This window comes from Metopolophium dirhodum, chromosome 4 (assembly GCF_019925205.1).
Source record: "Metopolophium dirhodum isolate CAU chromosome 4, ASM1992520v1, whole genome shotgun sequence".
NCBI classification, from domain to species: domain Eukaryota; kingdom Metazoa; phylum Arthropoda; class Insecta; order Hemiptera; family Aphididae; genus Metopolophium; species Metopolophium dirhodum.
The window spans coordinates 19,881,729-19,899,228 of record NC_083563.1 but is presented as its reverse complement, the minus strand read 5'-3'; the positions used below and the strand labels follow the sequence as shown (position 1 = coordinate 19,899,228).

Sequence of the window (17,500 nt, the reverse complement as noted above, 5' to 3'; positions counted from 1 at the left end):
TTTGTACATTTTAAAATGTCATTAAAATGATAAAATTAACATTTGGTGAAAATATAAAGTATATACGGGTATTAGTTTTTGAATTACAATAAAATAAGAAAATCGTTGTATGAAAATTCGTTACCTTTACGTTGTATGAAACTTTGAATTTCAAACGTTCATAAAAAATTAATTTAACATTCCGACAACCTTTTTTTTATTATAAATAGAGAAACTTATGAGAATACTTTTATTTCATTTTCAAATCTTAGATATAAATATAAATATTTTTATGAATTTTTAACTCAAAATAATGTGCACATATGCATTTTTGTGATTTTGACGAATTCGATCAAAATTCTAACTTCTGACGCTCATCAACAATTATTGTTGTTTCACGTTCAACTTTTTTTTTAATTTCCACTAACAACTACTTATGAAAAAACTTGTTAAGTTTTCAAATTTCAATTTTTGTAAATGAGTGAAAAATTTTTATCAGCAATAATAAAAAAAAGTAATAAAAATCAAATTTTCCTTATACCTATAAATAGCACAAAATGATTCAAAATATTTTGAACAAAATTATTGAGCATAGAAAAAGCTAATATAAACATTCCGTAAAAATTCCTGATTTCCAGACGCTTTTGAAAACTATTGAGAATTTTTAATTTTGACCCCTCAAATGCACAACTTTTAGATTCACTTTCCCATCAGAAAAGTTACCTTTATCGAACCATTATTTCGACTACTTTTCGTGTACACAGACACAAATAAAAACAAAAATAAAGACACATCGTTGTAAAATCAATACATTCATCGCGTCTCTCAGAATCTAAAAGTTTAGTATAAAATAATACATATATAAGAACATTTTTTATGAGCGATTGAAGTTCAAATAGTAACGACAGTGGATATTCATAGATAGTAGGTATACGTATTATTTAGTATTTACAATGAATAAATTAACAAATTTATCGTCAAATGGTTTTTAATATTTTGTTAATTATTAATGATTATAGTATTTAAAAAATAACCATCGTAACTATAGAAACATTCCACTATTAGGTACTTTAACATCTTTTTTTACAGAATGATATTTTAAAATATTTTAAATTTGCGTACCTATGGAGGGCAAACAGCGGCATTCACCCCTCCGAAAAATGTAGTTGTTAATTAATGTTCGTTTTCATTCTTTGACGTTATCAGTTTCACATTTTTTTTATTACTTATCGAATCTGATAAGTGAATATCGTTGTAATCCGTATTCCGTAATCACAATTTAGTCAAGGTGTATTTTATAAATATTAGATATTGACAGTTTTGAGTCTTGACCGTACCTCTTGGCTCTTGACCGTAACCGTAGTATAATCATAGTTGAAAATATCAATATCAATATTTTCGATTCGACTAAGTTAATGTAGGTACTACACTAAGGAGGTTTGATCTTACTTATTTCATTTTAATATATTAGTATAGGTAAGAAAAATTCCATTTACTATCTTTTGGAATGCTGTTTGATTTATAGTTATTTCATATTTTGCCTCCACTGAATATGTTTCCCAAATCCCAGGTACGCCACTAGTGACAATGTCAAGGTACACTCGACCATAGGTGCGATTAGGGGGGCTTGGGGGGGGCTAAGCCATCAATTTTATCAATAATCCCCCCACAGTTTTTCATATTTTAAAATATTAATTATCAGGGTTTGTACTGCTGTTACAATTATAGCCCCCACCACCCAAAAAAATGTCCCTAGTTGCACCTATACATTCAACACCTATTATTTTGGATTGTATTTATTTAAGATATCGATACTTTCGAGTTCTCAAGGTTTGAGTTACCGAGAGTCGACTGTATTTTCAGTTTTTGATCTATAATAAATTTAAAAATGTCTCACAATTAGTTTTAATTTCTAAAACTTGTGACTTTAATTTCAATGATCTGTAAATGTAATACCTATTCAGTATAAAAATATTGAGCATGGTGTTCTAAGGCAAGTTTAAAACGTATTTCTATAGAAAAAATTAATGTTTGAAATGTAGTGTTGACTGTTCAGCCAAGAAACAACGGAATTACTTCTATGAACTGAAAAAAATGTATTGTTTTTACAAGTAATAATAATATTTTATCATATAAATATAATATTTACTAAATATTATTTAGTATTAATCCGTTATATTGGTTACTGTCATTGAATATTTATACCACTCGGTGTGCTTTTATAACTTCAATGTGTATTTTATAAATGTGTACAAATGTTCAATTGTATAATGTATATTGTATATTATGTATTATGTACCTACTATCATTTAATCAAGAAATGTAGAAATAATAAATAATCTAAATTTTGAATAGGTATTACAGTGGTATTACCTGTTTACCACGCAAAATATCGACTGAAATATATAGCTAGTGTTTATAACGGGCTAAAAACCAGGATCGAATAATAATTTTCAGGAGTAAATATATTATGTAGATAAACGAGTCGTGTATTTTAAACGACGGAGTAGAAAACTGTAACCGTTGCACAAGCCATATAATATAATAATATTATGTACAAGCAGCTGTGCAATGTTCCCATTACAAAACTACACCTATAATATTCGCGTATATAATTTATAATGCGGGTACAGGTTGTTTCGCTTGGATCCAACTCATACTACCTATAATTTACTACAGGTACCGCCGTACACTGTATACTGGAATATATTATAATTTATAATAATATGTATATTATCATCATCGTATATAATAATATTACGTCATTTCAGTGGCACGCCCAAGGGGGGGGCTTTGGGACTGAAGCCCCCCCAAAAAAATATTTTTTACATTCAATTATATATTATAGCATATCATCATAAGTATAGTACACGTTAGATACCTATACATATAAATAGTTCAATTAGTACGTGATAAGTACGTATGTGTAAAAATTGTTTACTTGTGTTTAAGGAAAGTATGACAATTTTGATAAAAATCCTGGGTGCATGCCTGCGTTGTTTGATCGTGCCAACTTTTGGTGAAAATATCGAATTTTCAGACGATTGCCGCCGTTAGTCGTAGGTTATGTTATACCGCGTCAAAATTAATCATTAATGTGCCTAGCGCGTGTTACGACGACGGCAGATTTGTCGTTGCTGTACTGCTCGCCGGCTATTCGCGGTTATCACTTATTGGCAATATTTTTCCCTTTATCTGTCCTTATAGCTTGTGCCCAAGTAACCCAACATAACACTCATAACAGCACAAGATCGTTGGGGATGATTTTGATATTCTATACTTATATCTCTATGACTCTACAGCCATCGTAAATTTCGTATCTACTAATTCGCTACTTCACACTATACGTAATTTAAACACTCACACACCAAACTACCCATTGTAAATTTGTAAGCCTCGAGACCTCTTTACCACGACGACGGCAGTGGCGGCGAATCGTACCCGTCATGGGACCCCATGACTGCAGTGGCGTAGCCAGGGGGTGGCTAAGGGGGCTATAGCCCCCCCCCCCCCCTATTGACCGTGTTGATCTAAGAATTTTATCAAGATTTATAAAAAAATAAAAAATGTAAATTAAAGACATATTGTATTTGTATACTTAGCCCCGCCCATACAAAATTCCTGGCTACGCCACTGCCCATGAGGGAAAAAGTGACGGTTCACGACTAATAGGACGTACCCCCCCCCCCCTCCACCAATGCAGACCCGAACCGACCCAACCCGTCCGTAGGAATTCGCCGGTACGCAGACGACACTCGCCGGCGCACCGCTGACGAACTACACGAGCGAGTCAAATACGGTAAAAAGACGCGCGTCAGTCGTGGCTGTCCGACGATGACGCGAGCAGAGGATTGGTGAAGTCAGAGAGACCAAAGACCGACGGTCGACGGCGACGAGAATAATATTGAGAAACGCGGCTGTCGAGTGTCGACTCGGCAAACCGTCGCGGGTCGTCGAATAGCAGCACCGGCGCGCGCGGTGGCGGCGAGTGCACGCGACTCTGGACGAACGCGGCCGACGCTGCGTCGGTGTCTCTCTCACCAATCACTACCTCTCTCGCACACTCGCCCCCCAATCACACATTCCCTCTATAGTTCTCTCGTACGCTCGTCGTCTATCTCACTCGTTTTCTCGCCCGCTCGTTCCCTATCCCACGCACGGTCGTTCTCTCTCTCTCACACCATCGCTCCTCGGTCGGACTCACTCGTTCCGTCTCTCGTCACTCTCTCACTCGTCCACGGTCGTAGGTCCCCTCCACTATTCGACCGAACACAAACACTCCGCGCTCCCTCCGAACCGTACAACGACGTGACGGTCGCCCCCACCGCCGAGACCGTTCGTTTGAAATATCGCCACACACACACACACACATACACACGCCCGACTCACACGGCACACACACCCAATACACACATACGCGCACGCACGCACACGCCAGTGTAGTACACGGTTTTTTTTTGTGCGACCCGTTCCCCCGTTACCGTCGTCAGTACGGTATACGCTCTCGTGACGTGCGTTACCACAATACGACAGACGTTCACATTTTATTTCGCGATACGATCGCATTTTAGTTGTGTGCGCGATCGTGATTTGTAGGTCTTATTGATAGTGTTTTTTTCCCGTATTAAAAAATCGAAGTGAACAATAATAATTGTTGGTAAATTTGTTTTCCTCACGACGTTCGCTCCGCCATGAAGTGCGTTTTCGTTGTAGCCGTCTCCGCTGATTTCACGATGCATTGCTGACGCGGCCGCTCGGAGTTCGCGGAAGGAACGCGAGCCAACGTCGTTGGTGCTCGCCACGGCACACGCACCGCCGACGGTGACGAAAGCGCGCGAGACCTAACCAGCGCAGTGCACGCACGACGTGTCATGTCGGCGGGGCCGTACGGGACCATCATGGACGAGTTGGGCGGCTTCACAGAGGTGCCCATCTCGTACCGGCACATCTCGCGGTTTCAGCCGTACCGAGTGCAACCGTACCAGTCGCACGTACAGCCCGTGGCCACTCGCAAGGTCAAGTCATCGACGGCAGTGGAACGGCGGACCATGGCCGGCGGGTGTCAGTACGACGAGAACCGGCCCACGCACGTGCACCGTCTGTACCCCGAAATACTGGCGTTGATATTCAGCTACCTGGACGTGCCGGACAAAGGCCGTGCCGCCCAGGTGTGCACGGCGTGGCGTGAGGCCGCTTGGTACAAGTCGGTGTGGCGCGGCGTCGAGGCCAAGATCGACATGTGCCGGTCGTCGCATCCCATGTACGAGAGCCTCAAGCAGCGCGGGATCAAGCGAATCCAGGTGCTGTCCGTGTCCCGGTACAAGTGCCTGCGTGAGATCGTCCAGAACGTACCCAACCTGGTGTCGCTGAACATGAGCGGCTGTTACCACATCAAGGACGAGGACCTGCATCAGATGTTCCTCGAACACCACCCGAACATCACCGAACTCAACCTGTCGCTGTGCAAGCAGCTTACCGACGGCGGTCTAATACGGATCGCCGACACGCTCCGCGGCCTCACCCGGCTCGAGATCCAGGGCTGCTCGTACATCACCAACAAGGGTTTCTCGCACATCGCGCGGAAACTCAAGAAACTCAAGTATCTCAACCTTCGGTCGTGCTGGCACCTGTCCGACGTGGGCCTGTCGCACATCAGCGGCGCCAGCAAAGACTCGACGGACGGCAATGCGCAACTCGAGTTCCTGGGACTACAAGACTGCCAGCACATCACCGACGAGGGCCTCAAGTACGTGTCCGAGGGCTTGCGCTCCCTGCGCAGCCTTAACCTGAGTTTCTGCGTGAACATCACGGACACCGGTCTGAACTACGTGTCGCGTATGAACACGCTGGACGAGCTCAACTTGAGCGCGTGCGACAACATCTCCGACATCGGCATCGGTTACCTGTCCGAGGGTTGCACCAAGTTGGGCAGCCTGAACGTGTCGTTCTGCGACAAGATCGGCGACCAGGCGCTTCTGCACGTCTCCCACGGGCTGTACGGCCTGCACACCCTGTCCTTAGGTTCGTGCCAGATATCTGACGATGGCATACTGTACATATCGAAATCGCTTCGCAACCTCGAGGTGCTCAATATTGGCCAGTGCAACTCGGTCACCGACAAGGGCCTTGAGCATTTGTCGGATTCGTGCAAACTGTTGCGGTCCATAGACTTGTACGGGTGCACAAAGATCACCAAAGAAGCCAAAGAGAAGATTCTGAAAATGCCAAACATCAGGAGGGATACGGTCAACGAAGACTTGTGGCAACTTAGATGACCGAAGGAATATTTTGTTTTTTAACATTTCAATATGTGATATATATTTATAATTTAGGTAAGTTAGTAACATATTATGTTTTGTTGAGAATATCGGGTTCTGCCATCATTTCTATTTGACAACATCTAATTCGTATTAGGTATTAGGTATTATTATTATTATGATTATTAATTATTATTATTATTATTATTATTATTATTATTATTATTACCTATATTGATAAATATTACATACCTAATTGAGAAATTTGTCATGCTTTCCTGCAGTCAGTTTTTTTTATGTTTTAATGAAATTATTTTTCTTTCTTTATGAATGAAATTTAAGCATTTCACTTGAACTTGAACCCTGTATAATATTGGGTTTATTCGACAAAATGTATTATCATTATTATTATTTTGAAAAACTATAAATTATAAAGTCATCTCAAAGTTTAATTCTCATAGGTCGGGTTCCTTTTCAACTTCATTTAGTTAATTCTGTATTACAAATTGTATAATCGTTATTTCATTATGTTTTTATCTTAATCTTGACCTTCGATATCACTCTCCAAAGCTGACAAATTTTGCAATTAAACCATCTATCGTTGTTGGCTTGTCTATTATTTTTTTTTCATTATAGGTATTATTCATTTTATGTTTAAACTAGGTACCTACCTTACCATCTTGTCTTATTTTGTTATAACTCAGAAACTAGTTTCACCCTGTTCCGTTCAATTACTTACATTTTGTACATCAATGTGATAATTTAGTTTAACGCTCATCATCTAATTAAAAAAATATATTATATAAATAATATAACAGAGTAGAAATCTACTATTTTTATTATTATAATAATTTTTTTTTACCTGTTTATTATTATTTTTTTTTGTACCTAACTAAAATTATAACCAATATTTTTGTTTCGTTTACATTTTTATTATTATTATTATTATTATTATTATTCTTTTTTATTATTATATATAAGCTCAACAGAGATCAGACAATCTATATATTTGAACGTACTTATAAAGAAAAAAATTACCAATATATTGTTTAGGTCTCTTTTCTTTTTATATATAATGTTATTTTGTTTAACCGCACGTCCACTATTTGTTGAATAAAAATGCTTTTGATTGTTTGTATAATGTTAAATCTATAAACGATAAAAATAAGAAAAACATTAACTTAAGACTTACCTATGTTTGTTTTTTCGTTGCGAATGAAATTTAGACTAAACGTTTTTTTGCTCAATGTGTGAAGCCAAACGGATTGGTTTTTATTATTATCATTATTATGATTACCTATTATTACTTTTTAATTGTGACTTGTGTTCGCGATAACTATATACATACATGTAGGTAGGTAAAAATAAAAAATAAAAAACAACGTAATATTACGAGCCTTGACATTATTCCTAGTTACCACTCACTAGGTGACCTAGATGGAATCCAGATGATTAAAACACTGTAGACTATTGTCATTATGAAAAAAATTTGTATATAAAATATTTTTGTTAAAAAATTGATATATATTTAAGAACAAAAATTATACCTATTAACCGTGGTTTTTATTTATTTGTTTTTACGTGTTTTCTTTTATCCAACAAATCGATCTTAACACTTTATGTTTATGGTCTAAGACTTAAGAAAAAACTGTGTAGAGAAGTAGAGAACAATATAGCTGCTGGGTTCATAGGTGGCCGATAGGTATCAAGGCTGGTATATAGATATATACCGGGTACCTATACCGGTACGTCATTTTGGTTCTGCCGAGTGTAGCGAACTGTCTGTCAAGTACGATAATATATTATATTTATGTAGGTACAAAAAGTGTTCGTACTCTTTTTGTCAAACACGGAGTTGAACAAAGAATTAATTATAATACTATTGATATACTACCATATTCTAGACTATATTATTATGGAATAATATAAGTTTACAGTTGTAGACAGAAATGAATATACGAGTGTCGGAATGTATTTTCAATGTACGATATTGTATTGCCGTGGTTATGAAAATTTAAAATCAATTACGAGAGATGCGTGTTACGCCAGTATCATTTTTATAATTTTTTTTTTTTATTATTATTATCGAGCATAAGTTACGGATTATTATTTTACCCTACAAAAAACAAAAAACAACCCTTCATATTATGGAATACGGATCATATTTATATTCAATTAATTATGGCTGGTTCGTCAGTGTTTTTTTTTATTTTATATACACCCTGATAGCTGATGTTCCGTTGAATGTGGCTGCAGTTATAATATTATTGGAAACGATTTCTTTTCTCGCATCACACTGGTAATTTTGAAGAAAATCATTAAATACGATTGGGTATCATCTGTGTTCGATTATAAAAATTATAGTATAAAATACGACACCGGCGTCTGTGGTCTGGCAAGAAAAAATACAGGGCATTGATATGGAATATATAACATGTGATATTATGTATTTCGCATTTGAAAAAATTTAAAGTATTTTTTTTTCATTTTAAGTAAAATGGAACCGGTGTCGGGTAACCGAATCGGAGTCATATATACGTATGGAATGTCACGGTTCTCGCGGTGTTTTTGTAATATAATTTGCAGCCTGCAGGTATATATACCTCTCCAGTGTTATAATATTATTTAGGCGAATATAATAATGTATCCAACTAGCTGCAAAAATCCGAAGAAAAACTAAAACGTTCATTTTTCGTGTCGTTTCCGTACCTGTCGACGACGACCTTATTCTTTTGACGTCGTCGATCTATATGCGTAACCAAAATGGTTGCACATAGATACAGTATTACAAAATGAGTCGTACAAAAATGCATAAAACTGCACTCGCGGATTTTCGTTTTCCGATATGAAAATGTCGATTTCGTTTGAAAATAATATGCATCATCCTCCGAACGTGCACGTCATCCCTTAAGTATTAATTAACATAATAATATTATTATGCATGGAAAGAACAACAAACAATTATTTTTCAAAACTATTTAGCATCACGCAAGCCACGCATTGTTGTATTTTTTTTTTTTCGTTTTTTCGAAAAGATTTGTTAAATAATAATATATATAATAAACTTTTATAATATTATATAGGCACACACACACACACACACACGCGCGCGCGCGCACAACAATAATGGTACTCCTATTATGCGTAATTATAATGATTAAAATAATGGGAGACCGGTGGTGGTAGGTATGTGTGTGTGTGTGTGTATGGCAGGTTGAAACGGTCTTTGTGTAGGGTAGGAGCGGGTGGGGGATGGCATGTTGTGGCGGTGGAGTGGGTTGCCACGGCGGGTGGATAGGGAAGATTATAGTTGCAGTGCAGCTGCTTCTGCCAGCAGGTATGTACGTTTTTCCGTCTGTACCCACCGCCTCCTTGTGCGCGCGAGTGTGTGTGTGTGATGTGCGTTTCGTGTTGCACGCCAATTCGGGCGGACCACTTGTCAACGTTTGACAGGCTCCGCCGCCGCCATGGCGTTGCATGCGCGACGGCGGCGGCTGGTCGTTTTTAGGTACATATAATGTTCTGTGTGTGTGTGTGTGCCGACCGTGTCGCCGTCCCTCCGACGTGTACCGCACACACCGAAGAGGGGAAACTCGGGGCCGCCAGCACCACATATTATTATTATTATTATTATTATTATTATCGTTATTATACAAATGGAAAGAAATCCTCACGGCCAACCCTCAGCCGTCGTCTCGGCCACCGCCCTCGGGCTGTACCACCGGAGGGAGAGAAAATAATATACCTGTTTAATTCGGAAGACACAATAACGCAAACACATCATTGTGCGCCCGAGGACTAGAAGAGATTTCTCCGTCTCGCCCGAGTTGTGGGTATATAGGTATGGGTCTAATAAACCCCGAACGTGGTAATAACTATACTTGCGTCTGTACTTAATCGCAAGTCGCGATTATCGTAGAACCTGCAAAACAATAATTATTACACCCGCTCGTCGTGGTGTTCTATAGATTTTTTTAATTTCTCAAATCGCCAACCGAAATAGGTCTTACGGATTTGCAAGAGAATAAGGCGGTTCACCGAGATTTCGATTTCCGTGCTTCTATAAAGACCGTTGCAGTAGGTACATGGCCTATACGTCACGTCATAATATTATGTGTGCCTACTGAATTTTCGCACCAGCCCGTGTACCGCAATACTCATAGTTATATAGCTAGTAATATTTATATAAACCCCGAGGTATTCAATTATATGTTTATACTTTAAAGTCTGCGGACTGCGGTGTGCCGGTGCAGTAGTTTGCCGCAGACCCGATTCGGGGCCTGCTACTGCAATCGTACCTGTTGTATCTTATGTAACGTATAAAATATGTCATTTACGATTGTTTACAGCTATATAGGTGCTCTCAGGTGTAGAACACATAACGTAACTTCCGAAATGTTGGTAGGTATATCCGCGAACACGAAAACACGTATCTATCCTATCTATACGTATCATTATTATTATAATATGATACTTCGAGTGTAGCGAAAAAGTATAAAATATGTATAAGACCAATACATGGCTATATAGTGCAAAACATGCGTACGGGTATAGCTGGTACAATGATAAAAATTGTATTCAATTGAACGAACACAATATGGCATTCAAATGCGAAAACACTTGCGTATAATAGTACCTATAATAGCGTATGGCACGACTCGATTCAATTTTTTCCCGGTATTTAGGTAATCCCTTTTGAATAACAGTATGCGTTTAAAAATACGAATGGTTGTATACAATTTGAAAATGACAAAAGATCAAACACGCCATCACCGCCACCCTTTGCTCACCAGAGTTGTTTTTTTTTCAATCTACTACAACCTATTATCATATATTACGGTATATTTATCCGTATATAAAAAAAATACTTAAATACAGCACTCAAATTATCAACACGAATTAATTAGCACAGTTAAAAAGTCTATAAAAATATTTTATTACGAGTCATAATATTATTATATACTAACATAATTATAACTACTATATACATTACTATTATATAGTTACTAGGTTGTAGATGTATAATATATAATATAATATGCGTATCGATAATCGATATACACTATACAGGTACATATGTTATAAATTTGTTATAACATTATTGTTATTATAACTTTAATAATATAATATGAATTATTTCGTGTCAAATAGCATATACATAGCTAATAGACAATACTACACATTAACACACGTATAGTATCTTATATACCGTTACCGTATACCTAAAAAATCGTATCAGTAGAAAGTATTAACTAAAAGTTGATAGATCCCATTTTTTTTTATTTCCCTCAATAATTTATAGTCTGTATTACATTTTACAATGCCTTTTACTCAAGATATTCCGTATCTATTCGTACATCAGCAATAATAGGAAAATTCTTTTGTTCAGTTGTTCAGTATTATCTAAAAACGGTTAGAGTAAATAAAATTCATTTTACACTATAGGTAGGTATTGACATAGACATACACTGTGCAGTAATGGTACATTGGTACCTATATAGGTGTGTGATAATAAACATGATGGTGAGACTAAGTTGTTTATTCAGCTAAAACGCTATTAGATTATTAGAATCTCATGCTATTTCATAACATGATGAATCTTTTATGAAACTTAATTTTCATTTATATCTACAACTTATATTATACAGTTCTCGATCACCATTGATTTTCATCTAACGTATTTCAGTATTTGTATAATTACTATATTTTCAGAATTTTAAATGTGCATAAACCTGTTCCGTCGGTGTTAAGAATATAAATTCAAAATTTTCTGATCAATAATAGGTACTTTACATAATCACATCCTACATTAATTGTTTTAATTAAATGTAATAGGTAACATCGTTAGAAATAAACACTTATTTACATCATATATAACTATAAGGTGTATAATATACCTATACAGAGTATAATCTGTTCATTGTCCATAAAGTTATAGGTATTGTTTTGAATTGCATTGCGTTTAATTAAAAAAAATATAAATAATATATTAACAAAGAATAAACATAATTTAGTTTAGGTAGACAATTATTGTTAAGAGACATATTCTATATAAATATAATATGGGATGTTTACATTGCTTTCATTACTTTTCCGATATCAACAGACAATATTATAGGACAAATTTTATTATTCTCGGAGGCGGAGTAAAAGCTTGTTTTACTCATCAACATCAAACTAGTTTTTTCTCGATCTACGTTCTTTTTATTATGTGTTTTATTTTTAGTAAAAATAATTTTTATCAAGTTATAATAAATCTTATTAACGATGGTTGAATCACAACTAATGTGTCTTATAATTTGAAACACATACCTAAGAACTTAATACACGACTAAATGAGCTAGTATCTCGTATTTCATTTGATAACCAAAATTATCACGTCACATCTAGAAGAATTCAACTTTTTAACTTATTGTGTTGACTACAACTGTTGTAAATATAATATCACATTAGATTTGTTAAAAGTTAAAACATAGGTAAGTACCCAAATAGGTACATAATATTATTTTTGAGGATAATAATTGTCCTAGTAAAATTATTATTCCAAACATTTTGAAAACATCAACTGAAATAATATTTATTTCTACTACCAGCATGTTGATTTTACATTTAAACAAAAATACAAAATGTCTGCAATATTTATTTTTCAAAAAAACTATAATGAACGTTTCGCATAAAAAAATATAAATAATAGATTGTGTAATATATATAGAAACAATTTTGAAAATTTTCCAAGAGTTAATGGAATTCAAAACGACGTTACATCTCTCTTGGGAAATAGTATAAAATCGATACACGAGCTTTTGGAAGTAGATATAGCTGTTATGAACTCTACGATTCATTGCTTGCTTGATGTTTAAAGGCCTGCAAATTTTACTTTGCCAAATATGTGAGCCTTTGCTGTAAAACACTTAATTTTAATTTTAATTTATATGAATGTATTAAAATGTATTGAATATTCTGTAGACAAATTTAATCACACATTTTAATAACAGAAAGCAATAATTCAAGTATACTATAAAAAAAATTTAATTAAAAATCCTATGTGAAGCATTTCCTCTTAAAATTCTTTAAAGTATAAATTCTTTAATTTAATTTATTTCAGTTATTCTCACAATAATTAAAATAAACAATGTTTTAAACTTGTTTAAATAATGGCGTCTAAATAAATGAATTATCGTTGTAACTTAAATATAATATGATATTATGTTAGTTGAATTTCTATATTGACGGGTTGGCCAATTCGTATTCTATCGTTTGCACACTGCATGCATATATTAATACTTGCTTATTATTATTAGTTTTAATTTTTAATAATACAGGACTAAAATACCTAAAATACAGGACATCTTTGGTACATTTGGTAATTGGGAACCCGAAGAAATGGATTACGACCAATGATGAATATGAAATGACACTTTAGGGCTTCAGTCCTTCACATAACCTTCAAAAACTTTTCGTCAAATACTTATTCAAAATAATATAGTGACCATATATAAAATATATACCATTATTGCGTGACGTAAATATATGAGAAGCCACGTCCCCGTGTTCATCAATCAGAACCACTTAACATTAGAGTAAAGTTTTAACTCGTAAGCTGATTTTCCTTTGAAATGGGCCTATTCAAAACAATTATATTTTAATTTTGACAAGCGGCGACGGCGGCTGCAGTTGGTACCTACCTATAACAACAACTTTTCAGTCGACTGTAGCTGGCAAATGGACGTTATCCATGTGAGACCACGTATAGTTGCCCCAGAAAAACCGGCTTCGCGGAAATCCGGAACTGATTATATCTGTTGTGAATATTTTAAAATTATTTAAATGGCGTAGTGGAAATAAAGTCGCATAACAAAAAAAAAAAAAGAATAAAAAAAAACAGACGAAGCGAAAACTAGGCGTTAAAAGTATATATTTGTTAAAAAGCCAATAGCTACAGCAGACATTGACATTCGATTTAAACGTTCGTTGAAAAGATTTCGATTCCCGTAATAATAATTTTAAAGTTATATTATTATATAAATTATTATAATATGGTTAGGTCAGGTTTGAGGTGGCCCAAGGTTTGATCTACGGCGTCTGGTAGCAAGCTTTAACGTTGGCTTGTTCTAGTTTTAATAATTCGGACCTGGTGGTGGCGTACACGGCCGTAATGCCTTAATCAACGACGGCGTTTGTTATGAAGACGTCGTGGGTTTCGTCATCGTCGTCTAAAACATCTTTCCAATAGTCACACACCGGAACCGGTCGTCCGGGTCCGGACAACTGTGACGATGGTCTTAGTTGGCACTGCAGCCAAGCAGCAATCCGTTTTGCGTTTAACGCATTGGCGTGCTAGGAAATTGGCATTTGTTCTAAATCCGGTTCGTGTTTAAAAACGTTATTAAAAAATAAGCTACCCACAATATCGCAGAAATAGTATATATATATCGTCGCCGCACGACGTTTCTTGCGTGTTAAAAATCTCCCAGGTCCGAACCTCATACATAATGTGACGTGGGCTCGGGCGAAAGGGATATATTATATATATATATATATATATATATATATGTAAGGGAAGGGATGGCGAAGAGACGGACTCTTTAGAACTAGAATGTCGGTATAAAATTATATTATATAATACGCGTACATGTGCAGGATATACGAGTCATAAATATATATATATAAGTATGTGTATACAAAAGGGCTCTAAAGATATGCAATGGGTGGCACCCCGTCGTGTTGGAGGGCTATAGTGCACACGCACACAGATGCACACACAACCGTACACGCACACGTAGGTAGTCGGTATAGGGGTTACCAAACAGGCGTGCTCACACACACACACACACACACACACACACACACACACACATGCACATGCAGACGTTCTCACACACGCGAGCGAGTTATATTATCGAAACCTACTATTATATCGACCGTGCCGGAGGATTATCAGTCTCTGCCCCCGTTCTCCACCCCATTTTAAGAATTTTTAATGCCCGCACCGAAAAGCGCCTGCACTCCGTCACCGGCTGACCCTTGTGTTTCAGAGTGGTTCCCAAAATGTCCGATATACCGACACCGATCGTGAACGGCCCCCCAAGGACGACGACGACGTAACGCTGGTGACGATGACACTCGTGAGAACGATGCACGTGGCCGTAATATCCATACGACAACCGTCGTAGGTATATAAGTTTATTTCAAGTTTCCAAAGTGTTTTTTTTTTCATACCTATCGGATGTTCAAAGGAACCGCGACGAGACCTTTGAACCGGTTTAGTGGGAGAGGATTTTTTAAAAATATATTAGAATATCATTATATAATATATATATATAGGTATCTAGTTATTGAACAGTGAAGTAGGAACACATATTATTATACACCGTTATTATTACGGCTTACGAACAATACACCAATATTATATTATTATAATATGAGATACGGGTAGTTTGCGAACGATAGGATTATAAACGGCCGGTTAAGACGTGAAATGTAGACAAGCATAGAAAGAAAACGGATTAATGTTGACATTTAACAACAGTCTTGTAGGCACACCTATAAAAGTTTTTTTTCATAATAAATATTATTCAATTTTTAATCAGGTTTAGTTATTAGTTTAGTTTTATATTTTTGTTTGTATACGGTATTAGACTCAAAATAATAACATCGAATTATATTTTTTACGAATAGTTCTGAGTAGTACTTTAGTACTGAGTTACAAAATATTCTTGATAACAGGCGTATTCAAATTTAAAAAGAAAAGTCACTACAATGGAATATTTTACATTAATTAATTTAAAAATTATGTAAACTTATCAATTTGATTTATTTATTGGAAGCTCTTATTTTTTCAGACTGTAAAAAAATGTTACATGCCTTAATATTGATTTAAACTTAACGGTACTTATTACGTAATAGTTTTTTTTTCAATTTACAGGAATTATTACTGCTGTTCTTACATTTTAGTTTTAACAAAAATAAATATATTTAAACTGAACTCATACAATAGTAAGACGTGCAATTATTTAAATATTTTTAAGTAAATATAGAAATTGGCCTTACTCCTTGATTACTTAATATTATTTAATCTTATATTTGATTTATTTTATTATACATTGTATTATAAGACTAAAGACTAGATTGTGGCAGTACGACAAAACCAGTATATAGTATAAGAAAAAAACAATACAAATATACAGATTGTTACTATTATATTATACGTATATTTACTTCGATCCTTATGAAAAATAATAAATTCTCAATAAATGCACGATGAAGTCTAATATAACTTATACTTTTTGTTGCACAACTAATAGCAACTTGACTGGTAAATCATATTTTGTAACGGATTAAAAGTATTATCTCCAACGACCATGATATAGGACGGTATAGTCGTATAGGTACTGACTACTGAGTTTTATACATAGTTATATTTTAAACATATTACACAGAGGTGCGTACTTATAATATTATTCTTTCTCTCTCTATTTTTTTTGAGAAGGGGAAGGAAGTTTTATCAACTAAGTAAAAACTTGTGACCAAAGGTATGGTTTGAAAAATTCACTTTTATTGTTTTCTAGAATTTTTATATTTGTACAAATAATTCGTTAAAGAATACGGTTATTCCGTTGTTATATATACTTATTTATTATATATATTTATATGTATAGTTATAGTAGTTACATATAATATATAAAGATACCTACGTTATACATGTTTTTTTAATCATAAAAACAACAAAACCGTAGGTAACCTACATACATGTTCAGTTGCATGTTAACAATTGCTATACGTTATAAAATAATACATGTGTACCTATATACGGTATATACTTTGATAAATTGCTCGTGCATTTTAATATTCCACCATATACCTGTCTATATATACCTCTTACACAGGTACTTGCCATTAATTATCGTTTTTTTTTCACGTGCACTGAAATTATTGTTCAAAAACGATTATTATCAATTTGCGTTATGCATACACATTACACACGGTAAAAGAACAGATTTCCACACGAATCTTTTCTTTGCTTAATGCTTAAGCTAGCTTAAAAATTTCAGTCTATTATAGTTCATAGATTTTAAGTATTTTGAATAAATTTGCTGTATTGCAGTAGTATACGGTTGAATATCATGGCTCTTAATATTAAATTGTGTAGGAACCGACTTTATAAATATATATAGGTATAGACGGTACAGTATATATGTAAGCAATATGTGCCAGTCTTAAAATGTGAGGCATCTTTACCTAATTAGGATTTTTTCATGTATTAC

At 35.2% G+C, this 17,500-nt stretch overlaps 1 protein-coding gene across 1 annotated transcript; it reads left to right on the top strand.

The window, feature by feature from the left end:
* Nucleotides 1-3,807: 3,807 nt before the first annotated feature.
* Nucleotides 3,808-7,802, top strand: LOC132943106 (F-box/LRR-repeat protein 14). The gene has a single exon (XM_061011915.1). The coding sequence runs from the start codon at nt 4,851-4,853 to the stop codon at nt 6,252-6,254; it is 1,404 nt and encodes a 467-aa protein (XP_060867898.1). The 5' UTR covers nt 3,808-4,850; the 3' UTR covers nt 6,255-7,802.
* The last annotated feature ends 9,698 nt before the right edge of the window (nt 7,803-17,500 follow it).